At 35.7% G+C, this 27990-nt stretch overlaps 2 protein-coding genes across 4 annotated transcripts; both read left to right on the top strand.

Moving 5' to 3' along the window:
- The first annotated feature begins 198 nt into the window (after positions 1-198).
- Positions 199-6604, top strand: LOC109030291 (uncharacterized). Of its 2 annotated transcripts, none has more exons than XM_072303705.1 (4): positions 199-480; positions 622-841; positions 1988-2140; positions 2512-6604. In XM_072303705.1, exons 2-4 carry the CDS (start codon positions 801-803, stop codon positions 2729-2731), a joined length of 414 nt encoding a protein of 137 aa, XP_072159806.1. In that variant the 5' UTR covers positions 199-480; positions 622-800; the 3' UTR covers positions 2732-6604. The 2 variants fall into 2 exon arrangements, with proteins under 2 accessions (XP_072159806.1, XP_018896722.1); XM_019041177.2 differs by having other exon boundaries at positions 199-476.
- Positions 6605-9228: 2624 nt separating this feature from the next.
- Positions 9229-27372, top strand: LOC109030257 (retinoblastoma-like protein 1). Of its 2 annotated transcripts, XM_019041124.2 has the most exons (15): positions 9229-9509; positions 9981-10120; positions 11621-11830; positions 12271-12461; positions 13008-13168; positions 13765-13903; positions 14822-14920; positions 16119-16240; positions 16531-16700; positions 17884-18097; positions 18658-18861; positions 19404-19575; positions 20495-20698; positions 21256-21407; positions 22162-27372. In XM_019041124.2, exons 1-15 carry the CDS (start codon positions 9369-9371, stop codon positions 22960-22962), a joined length of 3120 nt encoding a protein of 1039 aa, XP_018896669.2. In that variant the 5' UTR covers positions 9229-9368; the 3' UTR covers positions 22963-27372. The 2 variants fall into 2 exon arrangements, with proteins under 2 accessions (XP_018896669.2, XP_018896670.2); XM_019041125.2 differs by lacking the exon at positions 14822-14920 and having other exon boundaries at positions 9230-9509.
- Positions 27373-27990: the final 618 nt, after the last annotated feature.

Consider the following 27990-nt stretch of genomic DNA (forward strand, 5'->3'; position numbering starts at 1 on the left):
AGATTTGCTAAAGTTCAACAAAATGGAATATTGCAGCAGGATTCTATTGCTTCGATTTGATTGGCTCCGATCGGCTCTTGGAATTGTATCATCCAATGAGATATCGGGGAAAATCCGGGAAACCATTCCATTCCATACGTTCCGTACATGCACGTTTGGCACGTTTCATTATTATTTCATTATCACAAATCTTATGATCCTTTTGACTGCGTTCGCCCGTAGTCGTGTTAGTGTGTGTGTGTAATTTTCAGCTTTTCTGACCGCTAAACAGCTCACCTTCTGAAGTTTTTATCAACTGTCTGACATTTTAATAACGACGTGTTACTCACCGTTTTCGGCGGGCTAAGTTTTATTTATCCAGAAATTTTCTTCCTCGGATGAAATCATCGGAAACCGGTTCTGAAACGTGTAATCATCTCTGTCACACACTACCTTCAAGAGGATTATGGAGTAATCATTGCCCAAATCTGCATTGTGTATGTATTTTATTTGCGAATCCCGAGAAAGTAAGGAGGGTCCTTTGGTTTTAAATCTTCCATTTTTCATCTAGCAAAATTTAGTTTAAGGACTTATTATCCAGTCTTATCCTACATTCTGACTGGAGTATGTACTTGATTTCAGGTGCGGTGATGGTCATATTGTCAGTTAGACGAATACGCATCCAGTTCCCCCGCAATTCCTTCACTATTGCAGCTTAGAAGAAATTGTCAAGGCTATTTGCTGCCCTCAAACGTGGATTTGCATCCTCACATCAACAACCTGCTGCATATAAGTGAACGATTTTCATTCCTCTTCACACCATGACGATCGGTACTCCAAGCACATACGCTGGCAACAGGAGGTAGGGATTGTAAATTTTAGTAACTAGCTCTTGAATTTCAAGGGGTTCGTTTCCTCTAGCTTTGTTGTGATGAAACTGCCAGCAAACTTATATCTTTTCCATACCTCAAACCGAGTGTGTTAGAAATGATGATCAGCTCCAGCATGTAAACAAGGCGCATCTTGTAATGTCTATATCAACTGCTCTCCTCATGTCAGTTGTTAATGCTGTTGCATGCATTTATGATTCGGAATTATTCTGCACCCAGGTTCTACTGTAACCCAATTCCTGTGCAATTTTTTCAGTATTACTTGCCTGTGGTATCGCAGATGTGTAAAATAATATTAAAGCACATAATCCTGACTACCTCGTGTGTATTTCTAATTATGCTTGGAATTTTTGTGCTACGCAATTCTTTATTTTTGTCAAGAAAAATCAGCATCCAGGTAATAGGAATAAAAAATTGTAACCATAGATTGAATTCATGGTGTGGAGGACCTGGAAATACTGAGATTTAACTAGGGATGAAAAATCAGAGAATTGGGGCTTAAAACTTGCTATTTTTATCCCTCCTCAAGATCAAAACACTTTTAAAACCTTAACACTTGATGACTCGCCTTTATAGATCAGGCTGAAGATGGAAAAGCTGATTTTTGTTTTGAACTTTGGAAAATTACATGAGTTTTCTGAAAGAATCCTAGGAAAAAGAGAGAAATCCCCCGCTCTCATCAGGGAGTTGTTTTCATTTTTGTTTTATGAAGCAGGGAATGAGAAAATAAAAAGTTCTGGACATATTGATTCAGTTTATGTACTGTTGCATTTAGGACTGGCAATTTGTTTCACAATTTAAAATAAACGAAACAAAATAAATCGTTCTTTTGAGTACATATAAGCCTTGAGAGGCTGCGGTACTAGTCAGCACAGAAGAAAGACAAGGAAAAGAAAAAGTATACAATTATGACACAAGAACTGCAGATAACAAGGAAGGAAGCTGGGAGGCACCTCTTCAGCCCCAAAAGAGACACTAATCAAACCCTCTAACAGCTCATTTATTTAGAAAGAGAAAATGGAATTCAAGTTCAAAATTAATTTTGAGTTGCGGTTTGTTTTTTTTCCCACGAAAAAGTCAGCCTTATGTTCCGTAATCAGAATGCTTTTCTATTACAGTGGTGACTCGTCAGCCAATGCGCAATGTCAAAAATGTCTGCAGCAAGGCCACTGGACGTATGAATGCACTGGGAAAAGAAAGTACTTGCATAGGACTTCAAGAACAGCACAGTTGAAAAAGAGGATTAAGGAAATCGAAGCGAAAGCCAATGGGTAAGATTCACACTTTATTCATCTTTTACAAACAAATATACAGGGTGTCCCAGGATTAAGTACGAATATTGAAGGAGTCGATTCTTCGGGTAAAAAAGAAGACCTTTTTGTGGTATAACTTTTTTTTAAAATTTATCCTATATTATACAAAGAATCAAACTCCCAAGCTTTCAAGTTTTATTATTGCTTGGTTTTCAGTTAAAGAAATATAACAACAGGAAAAACTTGGCAACGTTGGATGTAATTATGCTGATTTTGGTCAAATTAATGTTTAATAGATCAGAGTTTATTGCTTTTATATTTTTGACTCTGCAAGTTTTTTCTAAATTCAGTTTTTAATTTTTCAATGTCACTGTGTATATTTATTTCAGTGAAACAATTGCGAAGGATGTAAAACGCAAAGGTGGGAAGGATAAGAAACGGCGAAAAAAGTCCTCAAGCAAACATGCATCCAGCAGTGGCTCATCCTCAGATGATAGCAGCGATTCGTCATCATCTGATTCCGATTCTTCATCCTCATCGAGTGATTCTTCAACGTCGCTTTCCTCCTCATCATCTTCATCAACGTCCTCATTGAGTGACGATGATTGATGCTGTGATAAATTAACTGGGAATAAGGAAAGCAGAAATTTAAAGATTTGTATATAATTCAAGGCATTTCGGCTGGAGTATTATCCAGTGTTCGGTTTAAGCCATTAGGTTGATAAGCTGATCTCCCTCTCTTATCCTTTTTGAACCTACCTGAAACCTTTGTAATTAAGTATGCTCATGGTATCACTGCAGCTCAAACAGTACCACCCACCATTATGCCCTCGTAAATGAAAAAGCGAAGTCTAGGTATATCTACCTAGCTCTCGTAGGACAACAGCCCGTACGGTCCATCCATTGAGATTATTTAGGTGTTTCGCTACACCATAGAATTATTGTAATAGCTATCGAGTGATTATATCAGGGTGGTCGTTTATTTGAATTTGAAATCTCAATATTTATGCAAGGATAAGGCACAAATCACACATCCCGTAAATATGAATACGCGAGAAAAAGAATGAAAAAATGAGTAAAACTAGGCTGAAATATTGATACTTTCAAAAGGCAGGATGTTTTGGGCCAACACAGACTCATTTTCAGCTGCGGAAGCATTAACAAATTGAGTGGCAACCTAATTCCAGTTGTTATCACTCAACCATGGACTCAAAACGTCCTGTCTTCTCAGTATTTCGTTATTTTAGTCTTATTTTACCAATTTTTTCATTCTCACTCTCATGATAAGTAGGAAAGAATTTTCTTACAAAAAATCACCCTTAAATACATAGGGTGTCCAAAAAGTACCGAGACTGGTTCCATAACTCAGAAATCAAGATAGCTAGAGGCTTGATCTTGGTCTCATTTAAAAGATCAACTCAATATCTATCGATTAAGACCAAAATCAAAACTTTCGGTCAAATATTTCAAAAGTTACAACACTGTTTGTAAAAAAAATATCTGGACCCCCTACCGTTTTTTATGACTATTTTCTCTTGCCGAAAACAATCTCTAAATTATTAATGATCAGTGCACGGTTCTTTTGCAACTAATCATGGCAAAACCTAATCAATTTGGAGACACTGTCAAGCCGTCGTCGTCCGACTACCGGTATAAGGATTCAAAATCCACGGGGAAGGAATGAACCGTCGGTCAGCCACCCCCAAAAAACCCGGGAAATTTTCGGCAGTTGTTGACAGTTCACAGTGCGTGCGTGGTCTACGCTGCAGATAGTGAGTGATTTTGTTTCTGTGTTCGAAATTTTTGATACTATCATGGAAAGAGATAAAACAGTGGTATCAAAAATTTCGAACACAGAAACAAAATCACTCACTATCTGCAGCGTAGACCACGCACGCACTGTGAACTGTCAACAACTGCCGAAAATTTCCCGGGTTTTTTGGGGGTGGCTGACCGACGGTTCATTCTTTCCCCGTGGATTTTGAATCCTTATACCGGTAGTCGGACGACGACGGCTTGACAGTGTCTCCAAATTGATTAGGTTTTGCCATGATTAGTTGCAAAAGAACCGTGCACTGATCATTAATAACTTAGAGAGTGTTTTCGGCAAGAGAAAATAGTCATAAAAAACGGTAGGGGGTCCAGATATTTTTTTTACAAACAGTGTTGTAACTTTTGAAATATTTGACCGAAAGTTTTGATTTTGGTCTTAATCGATAGATATTGAGTTGATCTTTTAAATGAGACCAAGATCAAGCCTCTAGCTATCTTGGTTTCTGAGTTATGGAACCAGTCTCGGTACTTTTTGGACACCCTATGTATATTATCATTATGTATCACCTATTCTGATGGTAAATTGGAAATAGTGATTTTAACTTCAGGGAAGATTTTGAAAATGTATATCAGATGAAAGTATTCTACACTTACTTATCTGTAAACAGACATTCATACTCTTCAAAAATAAGTAACCTGTCAGCTTAAATTTACAATTTATTTATTGTACTAAGTTTGTTTTGGGCCTATTCTGAGGATCAACTGGATTGCATTTTGCAATTTGGACCTATAAATTCTGGCTCTTCTGGAAAAACTCTTATGTGCATAGGTAAACTAATGGCACATACGTTGTTTTTAAACCGGGCTAGAATCTATAGGTCCGAATTGCAGAATACAGTCCAACTGTAGAAACAAAACAAAAAAATTGTTGGTTTTACTTTAGTTTCTTAGCTTATTTTTACATGTCACGAAAAATGTGAAGATTTTTCACGCTCCTTAATGAAGAAATGTGGTCTTAGTGCATATATCATTAACAGCCGCAAGTGAACTTCAAACTGTACAGCATTTCAAAAAAGTTGTACTGATTTTTAAGAAACCGATTTGGGTATCAAGACACTTAAAACCAATATACATCATGAAAAAAAGTGCTCTAACTGCAGTTTTTCTAAAAATCTAAGAAGTACTCTCAGCTGAAATGGCCTTGAATTTTTTAACTTTTGTTCCAGAGAACTATCGCCTGGCAACTTTTCTCAATTTTCCTATCAGGAGGAAAGTATAAGTGAGGCGGCTTGTATCAAAACCTGCAATCTCCATTGCGGTGTCTAAAAATTTGGCTGCCATTCTCTTTTATTTTCAACAGAGCAAATGAGTTTCTATTTGCATATTTTTTTGAGAATTGTCTACATTTTAGCGAATAAATTACTACAGTATTTCGAGCAAGAAGTCTCATTGATTGCTCCTTTTAAAAAATTAAAAAATCTGCCAAATTTTTTGATGTCTAAATGAAGATTGCAGGTTTCAATACAGGCACCTCTGGTTAAGATGTTTAGACATCTTAGTACCGATATATTTAGCTGAGTTATGTTCAAACTCAAGAAAGAGGCTCAAGTTTTTAAGATAGGCTCATGAATGTCATTGAAGGTAATCAAACAATGTCCTTTATGTTTGTACAAGATTTTTACATAATGGGCTTGTTGCAAATCTGCTAGATCTGAACTGTTAGTTGTTTCTTATAATAAAAATGGCTCATATATCACGATGTGCGCATCAGCAAAGTCCAAAATGCACTCTAACTTCACAATCTGCTGAAGAAATTCGTGTATTTTTTAGCTTCCTGTTTAAGAAACGATACTGCGGCACAGGTTTATTACAACATTTCCTTAAAGGAGTCGTTCCATCTAACCCCTGTGCACTAGGATGCTACGCAATTTTTAACATGTCTGACGCTTCCATGCTCGAAGCTAGGGATGCGCAAGGTCAATCCAGGCTGATCTTTTTCAATAAGAGGAAAATGTGAATGTAAACATGCCAGCTGGTAACAGATGGTTAGAATCTCGGCCTGTTACATGTAATTTGGCGGACTGACATTGGCCATGTTTAATATTGCAAAGCATCCTAGTACACGGGGGTTGGATGGAACTACTCCTCTAACGACACATTCACCTATGCTGGAGTATCGTTTTTGAAGTGGGAAGCTCGAAGAAACGCAAATTTCTTGCGCATAATATAAAGTTAGGAGTGTATTTCAGACTTTCTCGATTCGCTCATCTTGATTTTAAAGACATCTCTAGAGAAACAACTCTTCTTTATGTTCTAGCAAAAGTTTGCAACAGACCCTTTTTTCAGATCATTTTGAATCAGCAGAAGGCTTCTTCAAAGTGGCAATTTAAGCAAGTTTTTCTCTTGTGTTAGTGGCCTATTCCAGGCAGAATCAACTGATTTTTCATTTTTATAAATTATTTCCCATAAATACATTGCACCTCTAATCATGTTTAGTGATTGTATCCTATTTGAAGTAAATCTCAAACTCTTGTATTTAAATCCAATCACAAATTTTTGAAGGCGCCACCTACATTTAAATGGGAGGCTCCTATTTGTTTCCTGATTTCATTTTGTATTTATATCTTAAGAACAGTTATCATTAAATAATTGTATAGTTAATTCCAAGGGTTAAGTAAAAATCCTATCATTTCATTATTTGTATCATCCTGAAGGACTGCTTCTTTCCTTTTGCTTCCAACCTTCCTCTTTCTGGGAATGACATAGGAGTTCTGCCGTGCTAAGGAAGAACGCCGAATGAACCATTGGGCGTTGCCAAATTTTCTTTGAAAAACAACGAATTTTCAGTAAAATTTGTAAATATTTATTTTTCAATTTTTCGGAGAATTTTGTTGCTAATTTGATCGAAAAGTTCTGAAAATTTTAAGGAAAAATATGCAAAACTTTCTTTAAAAATAAATATTTTCTGAAAGGAAATTTGGCAACATTCGAATGTTCATACAACGTTTTTCTTCAGCACGGCAGAGTTATTCTAATATCCCAGGTATTGATACTAGAGCATGGAGGATTGGTCTAAGAATACCTGGGGATGTAAAAGTTAAAAAAAATGCGCATGTACTTGAATTTAGATGGTGTGAGGCCGTTCATGAAATAAGTAAAGCTAAAAATCGGATTTCTGACACCGCTCCTTGAAACACACCCGTAACAGATTTGCTCCTCCCTAAAAAAATTAAGTAACCTGCACTTGGACCCCTTCCCTTCAAATTAGAGTTTTGTGTTGAATTGTGGATGAAAAACTACCACTTGCATTGAATATTGATTTTTCAAAAAATCGATGCTGTCGACCCACTCTCGTGTCATCTCATGCAGCCCTGAATGACTAGACAAAAATGACACTACTGTACTTTTGCATCCTGAAGCAAACGGAGCAAAGTCCATTTTGCTGATGAGCCCCACAATGCTACCACTCTTTCAATTCATCAGCAAAAATGGACTTTGCTCCATTTGCCTTTTAAGATGCCCCAAATAATGAAGCAGCCAATAGAATATCTGATGTGATTACTGTAGCCAATTCATCTCTCACATGCTCTTTCGTTTCCTTTGAAGCTCCAGTTCCTGTTCCTAAGATATTGACAGTTAACGTACAGAAAGAGCGACAGGACAAAGGATGTATAAAAATTACTCATGCTAAGAAATGAGTCACCGTGAAGTGCATTTAGTGACGCTGTGTTTCACTCACTGGTTATATTTGATACATTCTTTAGCAATGGAAATGAAATCTACATTTTAAGACAGTCAGAGCTGTCTGTAAAGATAGGTATATAATTTACCTAAATTTATTGCATCTAAAAATTGATTTATTGAGAGCTGTTTTATGTACCCATGCAGCATTGATTATTAATTTTGGACTTTAGAAACGCGTAAAAAGTACTGTTTAGATGTACAAAATAAGAAATCTTTTCAGGATATTTCATGTAAATTTTAGAAACAAGGGGAGCGCGAAAGTAAAAAGTCTTGGAAGAGAAAGTTTCCAAAAAAATTTATTTATGCAAAGCATTGAGCTGAATGCTGTAATATTGATCATATAAATCCTATAAAGCAGAGGCGCACCGGAATGAAGTAGGTATTCTCTGTCAGCCAAAGCAAAAAAAAAAAAAAAAATTGGTTCATTTTGCATCTCTTCCTCACAAAGAAGCGCGCAGTAAGCGGTCCGCGAGTCGGAACCTAACAGAGCGAGAGCACAGGGGAGAATTTCATGAGGCGCCGCGCGCCGCGCATGCCGCACGACCTACCTTTCATTCATCTAACGTTGAGAGTTCACTTATTACTTCACGCGACCATGCAGTGTGTAATTTTGAAAGTTGAAAATTAAAAAGGAATTTAAAAAAAAAAAAATTACACGACTTACGATTTTCTCGGCCAGGGAGCTCTTCCCTCAATCGTCCATCACCCGCCCGCGTCGGGAGCGCCGCACCGCGGCCGGCGTGCTGCCAGCGCGAAGCGCGCATTGACGCCTACAAACCTAAGGGGCTACTTCACGCATTGCGCAATGCTTGAAGTATCCCTCTAGGTTTGTAGGCGTCAGTGTGCATTTCGAGCTGGCAGCACGCCGCGCCGCAGCGTGCCATAAACTTGCCTACAAATAATGGATCAGGGTGTTAAAATGTAGGCAATTTGACATCTAATTCGAAATTTGCGACTCCAAAAAACAGCAGTTCCGAAACTTTCGTGATCTTTCAGTCATTATCCGACTATTTCTTCCTATCCTTGAGTTTTGGACTGTAGTGCGCCGCGGGCGGCCGCAGAATCATGGATTTCGTATTTGCGCGCGGCAGATCTCCCAAGAAGAGACCGCCAAAACTTTTGGTGACGTAATCAGACCCGCTTTTTGCGAATCTTCTTCTTATACATAAATCCTCTGCTCTTCAGGTGCAAATGATTTGTACGAAGAGTTTGTTGTCTTCCCTCTCATTACTTACAAATTCTATAATGGTCAAAATACATCCATTCTTTTTCCGATCAAAGAAAGAAAGAGCGCAAAAAGTGGTGTAATAATAAAGGAGTCAAATGGCGCCATGACATGCTTGCCAGAGTGGCAACATACAAGCTCAAAGCTTACTGTACGTGCGATATAGGATGATCTCTAAATCTGAAGAAAACGGCTTGGAATAAAAAAATAAACAACTCTTCAACTTATTTCATATGTTTTAAGAATCATTTGCATCTCCAGTAATTTTTAGGCAAAAATCCAGGCATAGGCGGCGGATCTAAGTCCACGGAATTTTATTCCTAAGATGGCATCTTGTATTTCACTTCCATGATTTCCCGCTTCTCGTGTAGGCCAAAACACAAGCCGTAATTTTGGGGTTAGTTGTCTGCTTGTCGTACGTGTAATCGGGGGAAGAAATCCATGAAAGTGTAGTTGAATTATTTATTTCCTCTTTTTTTCGGCCAGTTTTATACGACCGTCAATATGGGGGTGCGCGAGGATGCGAAGAAAGATGAGGTGTGTCAAAAATATCTCGAGATATGTGTCGACTTAAACATGGACAAAGTGGCAGCCAATGAAGCTTGGAGCAACTACAAACTAATCCGGCAGAATTATTCTTTAGAGGTGAGTTTTCCATCATTTAGAAACATCATGATGTACGTGCATGTATCAACCACGTATCACCCAGTCTACATTCAAACTAATTGTCACTTAACCATATGAATCCCTCTTCGCCAGAGGCAGAGCCGATACCGAAACCATGTTTTCCCTCCGTTTCTCTGTCGATGTCAATACTTGCATGACAAGAAATGTAATTACCTAAAAAATTTTACTGCACAATTTAAGCAGTGGTTATCATCATGATCGGCTGTAAATACCCTACTTGTGATTGTTGCCATTGTTCATGTGCTGCCAAGTTTCTATTTCACAATAGTACTACCAGCATTGAGACAGAAAGCATCAGCTGTGTTACTTCCAGGTTTTTATGTGATTGCAGCCTCCATTGTCTACCAATTAACATAACCCTTCAATTTGTCATACTTTAATTTAATGGCATTCAGAATATTACTTATCATTCGAATTCTTTCATTCTAGGGAGACCAGCTGCACTGGCTCGCTTGCGCTTTCTATGTAGCTTGTAGGAAAGCCACACCATCTACAGTTGGCCAGCCCGATACTCTGGTTGAAGGAAATCTCGTTAGCTTGACCAGATTATTAAGATCTTGCAATCTTAGGTAAGTGGTCTGTAAAACATTTAAGTGTGATAGTATGTAAAGTTTCCCCAAAACGAATCATTTCAATTCTATGAGTATTTTTTAATCAATGTTCTTTGAAAGAACTGTCTAACCACTATTCAAGAATCTGAAATTCCCAGCCTAGATTTTTTTAAAATTATTTTTGTGGTTCGCATACTTACTGAGGAAGTAGGTAACCAAAAGTATGTAGAAGATACCCAGAGAAATTGAAATTTTTATGAAGTTTTTGGACTGTTATGGTTCTGGTTTGAATCACATTTCTTGAGCTCCCTCATTGTTCATTGTTATCAATGTCAAGTCTTGTTTGTATCACCACTCATCAAAGGTGCCTTCTGATCGCATGTATTAACTCGATGAATGGTACTGATTTGGAACCAATGAGAGACTAACTTTTGCCTTAACACACATGATCAACTACAAGGGTGATGGATCATACCATTAAGTAGCCATGAAATAGATAGTAGCTCCAGCCACCTAGAAACCTTCAGCAGTTCCGTTATATCCTTCTAAGAGCTTGCTGCGCTGCTTTAAGGTGTTTTATTTTGCAGCCTATCTTATTTTAAGGGTGGACCTAATCCTGATAAATAGTCACCAGAAGCGTACCCTATGGTGAATGGATATATTCAGGATATCTAGGGATCATGAGAGTTAAGGAGAGAATGTGTAACCAGGAGCCTTGAACTCCCCTACAAAATTGTTATTTTATGCATATCTTCAGAGCATCTTAATACTGAGTTCTGCTGGGCTCTTTTCCAGTCTGTAGTGAACTTTTCCTGGAAATTCTAGCCCCCACTGATCTGTACCGGTGCTTTGATTTGAGCTTTATTCATTTTGCGTTTCTTTTTATGTTGGAAAGAAGGTGAGGGAAAATCAGAGAGAGTCAGGAAGATTTAAAGTCCAAGGATCAAGAGAAACCTGGCAAGTCCGGGTGTAGGGAAAGGAAAATTTTGCCAGACACCTTGATATCGATAGTGAAACTGCAGAAATGCTCATCTTTGTTTGTGGCGATGCAGACTACCTGTCATACTTTTATTTTCTACATGGAAAACTACTGAACATCATTTTTTGAATATTTTGGTGATTTTTCTTCTCTTTATAAAGAATATTCTGTGAAAACTTCAAGCCATGATTTTAATTCGGTTTCCTTATTAAAAAAAAAATTTCAATGAGATTTTGAAACACGGCAACCAAGATACGCATTTAAGTATGCAGTTTCACCATCGATATTTTTCTCTCACAACAATATCTGTACATTGCTTTTTTATCACTAGATTAATGAATTTGTAAAAAATGTATTATTTGCACATGCCCACCAATGATGATGCCAGCAAAATACCATTTTATAATATTGTAGATTCTATCATACTTTATCTCTTTGAAGGGTACCTTTCCATCATCATAGCCTATCACGTCATGTCCTTCTTCCTTGCCCTTTCAAGAATTTCTTCTCTATTTAAGTATTTTGTCTTTTCCTTTCAGTTTGATACAGTTTTTTAGTAAAGCTAAGAAATGGGCAGATATGACAAACCTGGATCAAGATTTCCAGAAAAAAATTGACAGATTAGAGCGCAACTTCGCTGTGTCAATGGTTATTTTTAAGAAGTACCAACCAATATTCACAGATCTATTTTTGGACCCAGCTGCCAATGAGTCAGCATCTTCTGTCACCAATCCCCACAAAAAGCAAAAGTAAGTCATAACCTTTGTAATTTTTAAAGTCTATCTTAATGATAAATTTAAGTCACAAAGTTAGTCTATATTAAGTATATGAAGTTCTGGGCCCAGCATCTACGAGAATGCACCAAGGCCGTTTCCTCTTGATGCTGAATTGTTTCCAGGAAGGTTGAGACATTAGTGAAACATTTGGGTCACAGAATCATATTTTAATGGCTAATTCCTACAGATTTGCAAAACACAAAAAGGAAAGAGGTCTAGGGATACCTATGCTGAAAACATATTTTTACAAAGACATCCTTAAATACAGTCATTGATATCTGATCATAACCAAAAATTGATCATCACCAACCCAACACCGGGTAAAATCCAAGAATCGCCAAAAAAAGGAATTTTCGGGAAAGGCCTCATCTCTTGTGTTCAACAGATTCATTTAGTTTTTTCTTTGTTTACAGACTGATGCTGTGTACACCAAGTAGACTTTTCGATTTTTGCTGGACGCTATTCGTCACAGCAAAAGGGGAGTTTCCAGAAGTGAGCGATGACCTAGTAAATTCTTACCATCTATTACTCGCTTGCTGTGATTATGTATTTGGAAATGCCCTGGTTGCTGATCGGAAAGATTTACTAAATCCCAAATTTCCGGGTAAGGAATTGTGCAAATAAATTTTAAACTATAATTCTTTTAGTTATATGCTGTGCAATTTTTTTTTCATATATATCAAGTAAGAATCATATCACCACCAAAGGTCCAACTTATCTCCTCAGCAAATATTTAATAACTGCCTCAGTACTCTTTCATTTTAATCCAAAAACTCACAAAAAAATGATAGAAAAAGAGATTAAGAAGTAGTACTTAGAATTGTAAACAATAAATTTGCAACAGTATCATTAATCGTGGAGACTCCTTTTTAGTAGTCATCGAAAGGGTCGATATAAATCTTTCACCTTCAACTTGAACCTATATCAATCTGCAGGCCGGTTATTCAAATCTTGTTAGTACGGCACGACAAGACAAACTGCTATTTGAACCCCATAATATGTGCACAATAAATACCATTTACATCCCTTCCGATTGTCTAGCCTCGATAACTCTGTTTTTTGAGAGGTATTAAAAAGAATTTTTTCTCTTTTGATAAAAATCTTTGAATTACTCATCATGCAACTCTTCTTTTGTCTTATCCTATTGTAGGTCTACCCAGCAACTTTTTGGACAAAGGTTTTGTGCCCCCTAAAGATCCTCCTTGTATCATCCATCATTTGTGTCTTAGACATGAAGGTCTTGTGATAGAGGCCAAAAGCATCAAGGAATATTTCTGGCAGAAACACATACGGAAGTTAATTTCTAGTCAGGTAAAACTCGGCAAAAAAAGTGATTTTTTTATCATTCGTGTATGAGCTGTATATATTTCATAAATTCATGCATTTTTCGTCGTCGAATGTCATTTATTTCAATTACTATTGATCATCAAGTGACACCGATATGCTGTGAAAACTACGATCAATCAGAATCCCAATCAAGAATTGATCATTGAGTCAAACAAAGTAGAGAAACTAATACAGTAGAAACTGCATATAACAGAACGCATTGGGATCGGCCGATGTGACATTACAATGTTTTGACAGCCGGACAGAATCCCAATCAAGAAATGATCATTGAGTCAAATAAAGTAGAGAAACAAATACAGTAGAAACCGCATGTAACAGAACGCATTGGGATCGGCCGAAATGACATTACAGTGTTTTGTCAGCTGGTCAAAACATTAGTACCCACTGATTAGTCTAAAATCGCAGTTTGCCAATCTGTCATTTACTGTCATTTAATAAAAAAAAAAAAAAAAACTTGTCAGACAAATTGTAGAGAAATATCCAAGCCAATTTTACCCATTGCTTTATTATTGTAATCACTCCACTAATTTTCTTTCTTTTTTATTTTTCTCTGTGTCCAGGTGTTGAAAAGTAACTTGAGCACTTCAGATTATGGAATCCTAGAAAAAGAAAACTTTGACACAAATTTTAAGCAGTTGAACAACAAATATGAGTCCTATGTTTTAAGTGTTGGCGATTTCGATGAGAGAATTTTTCTAGGTAAAAAACCATTCCTTCTTATTTAATTTTTTCTTCTTAACAACGGAATTACCGACTGACGAATATGCTTCATCTTCAACTTTTCTCCGTAGCTTTTATTTGGTAATGCTGTAGTTGAAGCACGCTTATTGTCTATGCAGTATTTTTAACTTGTGTGATGGTTTTAGTTGGAATTTTTTTTTCTTACGCGCTTTAATTTTTGTCCAAGTTTTAGTACCCATATTTCTTAACCTCCTTGCTGCTGATGTTTTTAACACATTCTAAGCTCCATTGCACTATTGTGCTGGATTTCAAGAAACCAGCAGATGTTTAATTGATGTTAGATACAGTGTGCTCATATTATGCCTGTTAGTTCTGTTATTGCAAACAAAGTTAGGGAGAGACAGAGAAAATAATCTACATTCAGCTTCTGCACTTATTCCTGGAAAGAGGAGGCGTACTTGCAGAGGAAAGATCGGATGGTTTTACCTGGAGTCAACGTAACTACACTCAACGTTGTCTAATTTTCGGATGTTTTTTTGAAATAGAACTGAGCAACACAGAAACTTGAAATTTTTTGAGTATTTTCCTCACAATCCAGGGTAACTCGCAGAAATTTTTAAGGCGTTGTGCGGTTTAGTTCTCTGTCCAAAAAATGAAATGTGAGAGAAAATTAGGGAACTTCAAATGCAATGTGGTTGATTCTGGTAAAATTGGTCCAATTTTTCTGCAAGTACATAAATGTTCTTCATGATGTAAATAAACATACACTTTTCCGTACTTTCTCGCTAAAATTTACTTCACACTCTCCACTGCTTTTGCTTCCTACTTTCTTTTTTTTGTCTTTGAAAGTCTGCTTGCACTTTAAGTATATTGTTTGCGTGCCACTTATTTTGAAATTCATTTACCACAATTCTTTTCTTTTATGCACCTTCATAGAAACATATAAGCATGTGCGATATTCTCCAGTCAAAAGTTGCGCTGATAGCAAAGCTCCACCTAAGTTAGCTAGAGTTCTTAGGATTCATATTGATCAAGGTGAGATTTTTCCCCCGCTTACGATTAAAAATTTCTCCGATATATGTGACCATCCACGAGAACAGAGACATGAATCCACTGAAACTCAAGATTGAGTCATTGATTTCTGTGCCTAGAATGGTGTGCTCCATGAACATTGTAAGAATGAAAAATGCCCCCAAAAATCAAATCAAACTTGATCCTAGGTGGTTTGAAGTCGGCAGTTCAAAAATTGTTGTTTCGAATCAAGTCATTTTAAATTTAAACTTGCCATGCTCAAGGTATGAAATTGTTGTACGCTCCTTATTGGCACAGAAATGAACCAAGTTTTATAGAAACACCAAGTCGCATTTTAGAAAAAAATGAGTTGGATGTAGTTTTGAACTCCTCGGTCTATTAAATTTCTCCTAGCAATAATTCAAAGTGAAAACAATTATTTTAAAATACTTTTTCAGTCTTGTGGAGGTATAAAACTTCATACCGCTTTCTTTTGGCTCTCTTGTGATGCGACTTGGTACATTTTTGTTGAACTCAAGACTAATTAATTAATTCGCTTGCAACCACTTTCTCACGGGACGAGAGAGAGTTTTGTGTGATTTTTCATCCCATCTCAACAAAAATCACTCCCCTGAAAGTTAAGCCCCAGTGGACTGTCACATATCCTCCAGAATCTCATATTAGATATCTTTGATTTTTCCTGCTCTTATGAAGTAAACCTTTTTATTCATTTGCTTAATTTTTGAGCTTTTACAGTGAAAAGTTACTAAATTTAGTAAATAAAGTAAGTAATTAGTAATTAGTATTTAGTAATTTAGTAAGTTAGTAAATTTTCAAAATGAAATTAAGATAAAGAAAGTGAAAATCACTGGTTCTTGGTTTCAATTTTCAGCTGAACATTGTCCGTTTTCACACTTTTTCATGTTAGTACACTGCTTGCTCAATTTTTTTAAACTATGCGTGATAATTAAAAAAATCTGTCATTGATAGTGTGCATTTAGAACTGAACGCTTGGTCCCCTCTCATTATAGTTCGCGTGGCCTTGAAAAATGCTTGAATTTTTCTCTTCACTAATAAATAGCATTTAAATGCACAAAGGTATCAATTGGTTGGTAAATTATAAAATAATACATAACAATAAATACTGATCATACTCCTCAGTGGTTGAACTACAAAACCAAGAATCTGGATTATACCGTCTTATTTTTTTTATCCATTTCAGGAGATAACAGAGCAAGCGAGATTGGAACTCCTTCTAAACTCGTGGGTCCGAATGAAGAGCAAAATTTCCAGGAAAAGCTGAAAGCCAAGAAAAGAGAGCTAGACCTACAGCAGAATGAAATAGTAAGTCAATTGCCTCTCTTCGCAGAGAGTCCAATTAATTCATTATTCACTCCTCTTTCTTTTCATCATGTCTCAGTTTTGTAATTTTAAGCAAAGGTTGGCTCCGCATCCAGTTGTGGAAAAATAACTAAGCAAAATTACCTACATGTTCAAGATAAAAGCTCTAACTTTCCATCTCTTAACTGGAATTGTATTGCTTGCCTCTCTGAGAGAAAGAACAAGCGAAAAACTTATCGTATATCGAAGCTGCAAGTCTTCCCTTTTTTAAGCTCCGTTGGTTTTTTTTTTAGGTATCAAAGCAGCTTCATCCCGCAACTCCATTGACCGGCAGAAAGTATCTGAAAATCAAAGATAGTACCATCACTCCAGTGTCGTCTGCAACTCAAAGTGCTGCAAGACTTCAAGCCATCCTGGTCGGGAGGCATCCTGCACCTAGCGAAGCTCTCTTAGAAATCTACAAGTGAGCATTAATCATTTTCACTATTTGCTCATTTAAGGACTTATGTCTAAATTATTTTCTTGCTGGTGTTCTATTCTTCAGCTTTTTTTTTTTTTTTTTTTTTTTTTTTTTTTTTTTTTTTTTTCTCCAAGTTCAGATGCAAAAAACTTCAAGAAGATTTTCAGGCATTCTAAGTCGCAATCATTCGTTTAGGTAGATGCTGTCTCAGCTTCTGAAGGAAGGCCAAAAATTCAATAAGATCACCTGTTTTTGCATAAAATCTGGGTTAAAGATATTTACAGGACTAGATTAGTATGAAAAATAAAACATTTAATGGACGGATGTAAAAAATTTTTACAGAGAACTTAACTACTGAACACATTTAAACTTTCTGCAAAATTCCTGATCATGAATAACACTCCCACAAAATTTCAAGTTTCAGTGTTGCTTCATTTTCTGTTTAAAAAGTAAAACATTAAAACAAATTAGGCAACTTCTGATTTAGTTCGGCTGATCGTGGTTAAATCCCCAGAAATTTTACTCTCAAATATCAGAAAAAACAGTAAATTTCTTTCAAAAGATAGAAATTGTCACTCCTTGTTAGATTTTCGTAGCTTTTTTCAGTTGAAACTATCGGAACAAAGATTTTGGGAAAGTTTAATTTAGTAAACAAATACTGATACAAAGTACTGATATCTTCCAGGTCAGCTTCATAATTAACAACAAACAAAGGTGGATTCAGGGTAAGGGTCACGTTGGCATATACAAAATTCCTCATTCCTTTTGCCTTGGTTGCTTGACCAAAACCAAGTTTGTTGAAACCAAGGTGAAAGGAAACCATGATATGCACCACCATGGTGGATGACATACGGATTTTTGAAGAGTGATATTTCTCCTCATATTAAACATGAAAACTTGGTGATTAGATAGATCTGATCATTTTTTGCTGATCTATAATCTGAAATCATCAAAACATGATTCTGTGACAAACGCAGCCAATCCATTGATAAACATGGCAAATCCTTGAAAATGAAGAATCAAAAGCTTTAACAGTCAGGAAATCGGCTGACACCCCAGCCCATTGTATTATCACACACCAAGATCAAAGAAATGAAACCAGTCAAAAAGTCTCCAATTCTTAAATTTGGTTTTTCTTTAAAAATTGTGAAAATGGAGAGTTTTATTGTGCATTTTTCATTTTCAGTTCTTGCGAGAAAAATCCTAAGGACGATATAGAAAACGAAGTAGAGAGATTATCTGCACTGTTCAGTCAGAAGTATAAGTGGAGCACCGATTCCAGTAGTCAAAATCGCATAGATTTTGCGGCGAAAAGACTGGAAACAGCGAAGACTCTGTTTTATAAGTTACTACAAAATATTATCCTTAGTGAACAGAAAAAAGCATCTTATGACCATAGGGTAAGTCTTTTTTTTTCTCTCTCTTTTGCAGGTTACTCTCAATATTTATCTTGCACCAGTCTCATTTTGCAAACCTGAATTCAAATAAAGAATCAGTTATAAATGATCCGTTTAAACTTTGATTGTGCTCATCATTAAAGCAGAAAAAATGTCCATTTAAAAGAAACAAGTGTTGATGCAGTGCTTGTGTACATCATTAACACAAAAGTAAAGAGATAAGGGTTTTTGTTTAAACGGTGTTAATTTTAAAAGCTGGCTGGTAAAGAAAAGTCGTATCTGGAATCTTTAGATCGTAGCAAACATAAGGAAAATTCTGGGTTGCGTGGCAGTTTTTAAAATTCATGATCTCTCTTCCACCCCCCCCCCTCCCATTTTCCGAGTGGCGAGAACGCACCAACAGAGGGCATTTTGGAACTTAATCCACCCTTAGAGCACAAGTTCATTTTGGTAATCTTACTGTCTAATTGAACTATGTTTCAAGATCTGATTAAATGTGCTTTAAAGTCTGTGTGACAAACATTTTGTGTATCATCATTGAGTTTTTCTTTTCTTCTTTCCAGATTCCGTTAAGCCAAACAATTTTCATTCAAACGCTCTTTGCATGCTGCTTAGAAATAGTGATTTACTCTTACCCTTCTCAGCGTACTTTTCCTTGGATTTTGGATACACTTGAAATTAAACCGTACCATTTTTACAAAGTTATTGAAATCATCGTAAGGACCGAGGAGCAACTCTCCAGGGAAATCGTAAAACATCTCAACACGGTAAGATTTCTACTCACCTTGTGCCAGAAGGGAAAATTTCCTCTTTCTACAAACGCTTCATAATTTATGAAATTGTTTTAGCTATGTCTACATAAAGAGATTTCGGTTGAAAAGATCTGTTGGCTCATGACTCTTATTTTCTGGTTAACAGAAAGAGACCCAAGAATTTTACTGACTGAAAATCAAAAATAGCAACAGATTGTGTACTTACTGAATAAAAAATGAAGGCAACCATTCCATAGGGAATTTTTTAATTTTCTTCTCTCGTGAAGTTCCATTACCTTAGCTTAAGCAATGAGAAAATTTACATAACTTTATTGAGAGTGCTTAGTTATCATTTTGGCAAAAGGCAGACATTTCTTGAAAATGCCAGAGATTTTTCCGATGGCCTGTAAACAAATCCCATGAAAGCACTGCTGGTACCTTTTTGTGTCTTGAACAGCCCCATATTTAATGTAAGGTACAAAGGAAGTGTAAAATACAAACTGCTCATGTCGTTTCTTCTCTCATTGTTTTTTTTTTCTCTTTCTTTCTCTCTGTAGATTGAAGAGCAGGTTCTCGAATCGCTAGCCTGGCAATCTGACAGCCCTCTTTGGGATAACATTGCCACTGCATCTATTACTACAGAATTTCCTAATGCTGTGCCATCTTGTGAAGATGTTTCCCTACCAGGACAGCTGCAGTTGAGCGATCCTTCCTACAATCCTCAATCCAGTAAGTCGTTTCATTCATTGGCTCAGCAGAGCTCAGCTATATCATGTGCAGAGAAAATATATGCTAGGAACCCTGCACTAACAATTTATTTAAGCAATGTAATTGCTTACATTGGCGAAAGTCAAGTTTGGAAGTTAATGCTGTTTTTGATTTCTTAACTTCTGGCTGTGTTCATCGCCTTCCATGTAAGATATTGAAGAGAGAACATGTCACTTTTTTTCTAGTCTAGACCTTTTCAATGGTCCATTCAGTGAGATTCATGAAAAATTGAGGCTTTTGGAAATTGTAAGAAAAAAAAATTAAATAATACTTTCACAGGTAAGAATCATCCTATGAAAACCGTAAGTTAGAAATGTAGCCAATGTGCGTAACAATAAAATCTCAACACAGAAGGAAAAAGCTTACCCAAGTACAATTTTCCCTGTTAGAGATACGCTTATTTCCAACTTACCGTCTATACAACTCGTGTCTATCACAATCAGCTTGTGATCCTATGAAAAGGTTTGAAGCTGAACTTACTTTATGTAGATACTTGAAACTTTATTACTTGATGACCAATAAATTATCGGTTTCAATAAAACACACCTCTAAGTTCAATGACCCTTTAACTCATCAATAAGATTGATGATCCAATTGATTTGGAAACGTTTAAGATGTGGCTGGGTGAATGACTTATTGATCGCAACAGCTTCACGAATAAAACCTACTAAATTACTATTACTTACTCAGAGGAAAGATCGAATTATTAAAAAATGTCTCCAAAATCTGACTCAAGAATTTCTCTCATAGTTTCACCCCAGATCCCAATATTAATAACAAACAAGTTTATGGAAGGTTTAACAGTATTTTTATTTATTGGGAGTGATGTAAAATTTTAATAAAAAATCCTCACTTGATTCCTTTCCTCTCAAATTTTCAGATACTAACAACACCTCAAGTGTCACCCAATCCCCTGTATCGGAACGATTCCAGTCCCCAATAATCGGCAGCAACTACGCGAAGAAGAAACTATTTCAAGATGGCTCCACCCCCAAGTCGAGTCAATCTCTTCTCCAGCAACAGCTGCAGCCTTCTTCGCCCGCAAACCAGCAAAGCTCCAAAGTTGTCGCCATGAGCATTAAATGTAAGTTTAGTGTTTTGAGTGTCCCTAAGTCTGAAAGTCTGGAAAACTTCCAAAAAAATGCAGAAATTTTGACGTAAGGCCTAGAGCAGTGGGAAAGTGCGAAAAATATATATTCGACAATCAGAATACAAAAGTCACAGCATTTTATGTAACAAGTAATTTTCCAGATGGGAGACGGAGACTGTAAAGAGTGGAGACAAAGGCTGTGCTAGCAGTTGTCTCGCAGGTGTTACTTCAGTCAGCTCGGATGCAAGCTGTGTAAAATTACTTCATTGCTCGCCAAGATGGAGTTTTTAAAATTTTTCCATCAAGAAGATCGTATACTTTTACTGTACTTACATTTCTCCGAAGAATTTTTTAAACATCCTTTCATCATACAGCACTTAAGTACAAAATATAATGAATCGAAAATTTTAAGTTACTTATGACAGGAAGTTTAAAAGGTCTCAATCCAATGCATCTTCCGTAGGGTTTTCTGTATTTGTCTTCGATTTTTTTGTTTGTTTAAATGTTTCGTTCATCAACAGTAATTACATTTTCAATTTTTTGTTTACCAGTAATTGAGAAAGGCGGGAAAAAATACATTTCTATGACCCCAGCCCCAAATCAAGCCGCTGCTGACTCAACCCCCACTGTTGACACGACACCCCAAGTGAAGGAAGTGAAAAAAGCCAAAAGAACTGGATCTCTAGCTTTATTTTTCCGCAAGGTAAGATATCCTTTCACCTCTCATTATTGGTTTTTTTTTTTTTCGATTGTATGCAGAAGCAAACCCATTTTAATTGAGCAGAGATAGGTAAGTTAACTTTTTAAAAGCTAAGCAATATAAACTATCATTATCTCTCGTCTTGGTAAAATTAGGAAAGCTGGAGTTTATCCTGCCATGTTGGTTGATCAATCTGGTCTCGATACTAGTTACATATAACCTCTCCATAACGTCTGTGTAATTATGATCACACCATGATATAGGTTGACCCTCTATAACAGCTGCTATTCTGAAAAAATAATGTTGTACGTCATCAACTCTTTTAAGGTCAACCTGAAAGTAGAGCGGCCAGACAGGGGATGCATAGAGATGATAGGCATCTTGTTTTATTTCCTTTTCCAAGCTTTTTGAGTCACGAGAAGAAAGATCTTATACAACTCGATCTTAACCTTCTAAAAATAAGAATAAGCACTTTCAGGTCATATTTGAAAATTATTAATAGACTGCTACTTTTTGCAACTTCGTAGATAGTCAGTCAAAAAAGTTGAGAAACATATGGTTCTCTGTCAATAAAATTCTGGTATTTTACCCCTGAAGTTTATCAGTCACTATGAGGAACTATCAGCTACTGGTGACATACTTTTGGTCGTAACTGTAGCTAATTTAATTCAATTATCCAATAACGATGTATATGAGGTGTAAATTAAACCATAAATTTTAATAATGTTTGGTTTTTTCTTTTTCCCTTGCCCTATAGTTTTATCACTTAGCAAGTGTGAGAATGCAGGAACTATGCTCACAGTTGAACGTATCAGATTTTGAGCTGCACAGGAAAATCTGGACTTGCTTCGAACATTCGATTGTAAATCACGTGGATTTAATGAGGGACAGGCACCTTGATCAACTACTCATGTGTGCTGTGTACGTCATCTGCAAAATAGTCGGTCCAGAACGAACGTTCACCGACATAATGCGCTGCTACAGGTATCAACCTCAGGCAACGTCACATGTCTACCGTAGTGTCTTGTTGAAAAAAGGACCTGTCTCCAACAGATCAAGCCCTGTCACGGACGAAAACAACAAATCCAAGGATGATCCAAAAACGGAAGAAGAAGAGAGAGGAGACTTGATTAAATTCTATAATACTGTGTATGTCAAAGTTATCCAAAACTTCGCTCTCAAATTCTCGAATAGGTCTGCGCCCAACGAATCTTTAGCTTTATCTCCTTTACCATTTGTAAAATCTCATTGCATGTCTCCATCAAGGAGATTATCTGAAAAACATCCTGTTTACATTCGATCTCTTGACTCCAAAGTACTCCCCGCTTCTCCGTCTAAACCCTTAAGTTACTGTTTTAGCCGGAGTCCTGCAAAAGACCTGAAAGCTATTAATTCAATGATCTCCGTTGATTCAGTAAATCATGGAATTAACAAAAGGCTTTTAGCTGATGATAATGATGTTGTTAGTTCAGCCCCCAAGCGGTCAGCACCTCCTGTCCTCGCCCGAAAATTACAAGATTTAATTGGTGATCGGTTGAGCCAGTTGAAGAAAGATTAGTTTGACTTCTGCAAAAATTTGCTGTTATTCAATCAATATTTGTATTATATGCATTGATAGTTTGTTTTTGCCGCCCTTGTCCTTCTTCTTTGTCTGCACTTAGCCTGTCCCAGCATGAATCATTAAATAATGATGACTAATCAATTATTAGTCGTAAATTTTTAAACGGTAGACTAATGTAGTTATTTTGGATGTTTGTGGAACGATTCGGTCATCAAATGTCATCCTTTTAGGTTGTTTTTAAAATTTAACGAGTTTTATGAACTTCTCAACTTGCTTTGAGTGTATGTTGTTTTATAATCGGCTCCTCTAAGTTTTTCATAGTTTTGCTCTTATCTGTCCAAAAGGTTAAGTAGAGGTTTCACTGACAACAATGATGTTCATTGTTTATAATTGAAGAGTTTTATTTTTCAATTCTTTTTGTTTGCAATAGCTTGATTGCACCATTGATCCAATTCGCTATAAGTTTTAAAATCAATGTTTAAGTAAATTCGATGGGTGTGTTAAAATTTGTAGAAATAATGAATCCTAACACTGCTGATCAGATGACTTTTTGTAAAAAAAAAAAAAAAAATTCTGTTTGCGGTGAATTTTACGAATGTCAAGACTTTTCGCCCAAAAAATGTTTTATCATTTTTATCAGAGTTGCAAGGATGAAACTAAATAGGATGTGTGCAGGACTGAAAAAGCTGGACAATAATATTTTAAAGTTATCAATTTTTTTGGAAAGATTTTTTTTTATTTTGAGAAATGGTGAGATCAATCTTAAAATTGACAGTAATTTTTTTTCTTATGAATGCTGGTAGGTCATCAATAAAGTAAATTAAAAAATTCTTGGCATCATAGCCAGGAAAAATCTAATGAACTATAGAATTTTTCTTTTGCGTTTTGCTGGCAAAGTCTGAGCATTTTCAAATATGTCAGCGGTGAAACTGCGCATAAACATGTATCTCAGGTTGCGAAGCTGTTGACTTCTGTCATATTATATTATTTTGATGAAACAGTACTCGATATCATCTCTTGAAAACTTTCCTGACTCCTCTCGTCTGTGTGAAGAATATTCCGTACAAGGTTCAAGAATCAGGGTTAGTTAGGTCTCCCTTGGTCACATAAAATGGAAGCAGAGATTTTGAAACATCCTAAAGCAGATGCATCTTTTCGCAGTTTTGCCGTTGATTTTTAGTTGTTCATGCATGTAGATCAACAAACAGGCAAAAACATAAGTTGCTAGCAATTTGCATAAAATTATTTGCATGTTTGAGATCGCTAATAGACAAAGTAGCATACATATGTATCGATAAAAAAGTAGGATAATTTTTGGTTTAAATTTAATATGTAGCTTGTGAAAAGTCTTAATTATTTAGTGCTTGTCATAATCAAGCTCGTCTTTTTTTTTCAAATTCTAATGTCACACAGTCTTGTCCTCTTCCAAGTTCCATTCTGTGATTTTTGCTAAACTTTTACCGCCAATTAGAGCACCGAAAGACAACTGAAGCACTATTGGTCTAATTTAAGCACTGCGCTTTAATTGTGCATTGCCCATTCATGGCTTAGGTGTGTTTTTTTAAAGGGTCTGAATTCACTGAACTAAATTTTTTATGGTCTACTTGTTGTTTTTACCTCTCATTTCAACTTTATTTCTTTTCTGTGTAGATACCTTAACAGTTCTTTTTTACTTTGGGTAACATTTTATTTCTCTAGATTATTTATTTTTATTCGGCAGAACAATATTTTATATTTATCATACCTAGAAACGCTTTCTCATGGGTTATGAGCAAAATCAAATCAGGCGAAGTTCAATTTTTCGATGGCTGAATGTGAAAAATGTGTATCTCAAGTGCATCGCTTTGAAGAGTTTGAAACTTTGTTGTACCACCTAATTCACTCACAAGAGACAATCAATTAACCGAACTAATTGAGAGCAGACTGGTTCCGATAATCGAAAAGTTTGGATTATGATAGAACAAGAATACGAACACCAAGTAATAAATAATGAATTAGACCGTTAAGAATATGAATTAAAATACTATGCGGAACGAATGAAAACCAAAAAAAACTAGACAAATAGAACACTCCACAGAATGAAAAAAAACTGGAAAAAAAAACCTTGCACCATTAGATATTGCACCTAACATGGAACATCTTGGTCTGAAGTTTGGCCGCACGTACTTTCCAAATCAGTTCGAATAATCGATAGTCCACTGTACTTTCTTTTACAAGACTTACGTTTTATTTTCACCGCCTTGCAATCTAGTACGATTTCCTCCTGAGAGAATGAAGAAAATTCAGAGAAAATTTCATTAGAAGTTGTTGGTTAGTTTACCTCAAAAAAAACCAAGTACCTATTAAAGGAGACCTACAATATCATGATGTGAGATACGCTTTTTTTTACTTTACCCATCGATTTTTTAGTTTTTCGTGAATCATGAAAGAGGAGATGTTTGTATCACCAATTTGTTTACTCAAATCAGGAGAAGTCTTTTTTCAGATGTTTTTATTTTGTACGTATGTATCTGTCTTGCGCACTACCCAATTTGTTAGTTCACAATCGTCCCAAATTTTATTTCAGTGAAGGAAAATAATATTATTGATTTTGTTTTATATTTTGCCGCACCCAATCAGAATTTTGATAGTCTTGCCTTTGTGTATAAGTATGAATTTTCCCGGAACACATGAAGCGAAGAGCCAAAGGATCGGAAGAAAATTTACATCCGTTCAGGATATCAGCAGGCTCCCTGCCGAGTGCACTTATTTTCTCTGCAATCAAATCTTGAAAGCTCTCCCTCACTTTTTTTCCTCATTTAAATCAATCCCTTGTCAATCAAGAATCGGTTTGAAACCCAGTTACAGACATTATTGTTTTCAGGCAGTATCGTCAACTTCCGGCCAAAATATCACAAACCCATTTGTGCCTAAGCACAGTGTTGTTTAACTTCTTAAACTTTTCCTATTTTTTGTAGAGATTCAAAGGAAAAGAATCACTTAAACTTGATATTTCTTTTGTCATCAGATTGATCCCTGACACATAAAGGCAAGTGTAAGAGTTGCATAGAAAAAATTAAAACAATTGTAAGATAGCGTCCAAGCGCAAATGGTGCTTGTGACGAAATAATTTGGCCCAAAGGTGACAATATTTTGAATCGTGTAAGCCCTTCCAAAGTTGAAGTAACTAAGTAATTTGTAGATATATATTTGAAAAATCATTTGTTGTTCACATTTTTATTTTTATGTTTGATTTACATGACTAAAACCTCCTTTGAGTTCGTATAAAAGGTTGTTTTCTTTGCATGCCACGTTCAAATTTTATGATTAACTTCTTTCCCTGTACAATTATCTAATATTGTTGACTTTGGTGTAAATTTCACCAATCATTTTTGTGTATCATTTGATTAGATAGGTAGTATTTAAAGAATAAAGATATTTTATTTTTTAAGAGGAGTTTCTTGCAATTTTTAATTGAGTTGAAAAGATAGAAAAGTTTTAAGTACCAATAAATCATTAAGTTTGTAAAAAAAACAAGAAAGAACAACTAAATTTACTCATCTTTCAATGTAATGATCCATTTACATTTTCATTTTTCTCCTTTTTTTAAGCGTCTGTACGTTTTATTACTGTATTTTTATTACAATTTTTAATTTCATGGCGCAACTTAATTTTTCAAGGTTAATTTAATTTTGAAAAGGCAATGAGTTTAAATTTCATAGCATGATTTTAAACACTTTTATTTATTAATCTTAATTTTTTTTCTCACATGCCCCCCCCTCCCCTCCCCCTTGTTCTCTGGGATTTCAATTTATGGTGGAGGCAATTAATTTATGGTGACATTCTTTTAAAAGATTCTCCGACCCTTAAGAGTTTCATGCCTCTTTCCAGAAATGCTTGATTTTTATAAAAATTATTGGCTTATGGTTCTCATCCTCTGTTAAAGTGTTAACTCTTTTGAATAGCGCTCTTTTAATTTCTACTTTTTTCCTATCTCATTTTATGTATTACTAAATTTAAAATGTAATCGCACTGGTGGAAAATCGAAGTTTGCACTTCTTGTTCCTCTTCAAAATACACAGTCAGGTGTATCTTCAAAATACATAGCCTGGTGTATTTTTGCTGTAATTTTCTGAGAATGTGTACAAAACCAAAGCCTTATTTATTTCTATCATGATTTTGTGTCTTTGTGTGTTTGCGTCTCGTCCCTAGAAGTTTGTTGACAAGATACAAATTACTTGAATCAGTATGATTGTTCAAAAGTGTCATGCTTATTTAATTTTTTCTATCTTCAAGAAAATCTATATATTTCTTTTCCTTTATTATTTTGTCTGCAGTCTCTCTATTTGCAGAGCAAACTCTAGCACTTATCTAATGGTGTAATTAAAATGTTTATAAAAAAAATAATACTATTGCTATCAGCTTAAATTCGATTGTATTTTTTTCATAATTTTTTTCCTTTTTTAAATTTTAACTGAAAGTCATTCTTGTTTAAGCTTCAGCGTTTTATTGATTGTAAACTTTTTGAATACTTTCTAACACTTCATCTCTTGCATAAAGGAACATAACTTGTCTGCGCTATTTCAGTATTTCTACGAATATTTTACTGTCTCATGGGAATACCGACATACGAATTGGTCTGCAAATTTCTGAGTCTTTTCTCACAAGGGCTCGGAAAATTCATGCGACAGTTCTCTACTTAAAATGTAAGTAAGAAATACTGAAACAGTGCAATGAAGATATGCTCCGTGGTGCAGAGAAAATGTTATCTTACCTAGTAATGAACATAGAACTTATCACCTAAACATTTTCACTTTTAGATTCAAGTGTTTTGGCAAGTGCTATTTTCGGCCTCTACTTTATTACCTTCAGAAGCGTATGATATGGATTGATGGATATACTCTCAGAATAATTGTCCTTAACACGAAGAAAATTAAAAGAAAAAAACAATCCAAAAAGTTTCCATGCGGTGATGGTTAGTTCATCACTAAATAATGGAGCATGACTTGAATTTGCAATGCCACCCATTGGAGGTACATGGCTGTC

The sequence above is a fragment of the Bemisia tabaci genome, chromosome 8 (assembly GCF_918797505.1).
Source record: "Bemisia tabaci chromosome 8, PGI_BMITA_v3".
Lineage (NCBI taxonomy): Eukaryota > Metazoa > Arthropoda > Insecta > Hemiptera > Aleyrodidae > Bemisia > Bemisia tabaci.

Coding starts and splice junctions, on each gene's coding strand:
- LOC109030291 (XM_072303705.1), top strand. CDS start 801: ATGACGATCGGTACTCCAAGCACATACGCTGGCAACAGGAG. Junction 842..1,987: donor ACATACGCTGGCAACAGGAG/GTAGGGATTGTA, acceptor TTTCTATTACAG/TGGTGACTCGTCAGCCAATG. Junction 2,141..2,511: donor ATCGAAGCGAAAGCCAATGG/GTAAGATTCACA, acceptor TATTTATTTCAG/TGAAACAATTGCGAAGGATG.
- LOC109030257 (XM_019041124.2), top strand. CDS start 9,369: ATGGGGGTGCGCGAGGATGCGAAGAAAGATGAGGTGTGTCAAAAATAT. Junction 11,831..12,270: donor AATCCCCACAAAAAGCAAAA/GTAAGTCATAAC, acceptor CTTTGTTTACAG/ACTGATGCTGTGTACACCAA. Junction 21,408..22,161: donor TAGCTTTATTTTTCCGCAAG/GTAAGATATCCT, acceptor CTTGCCCTATAG/TTTTATCACTTAGCAAGTGT.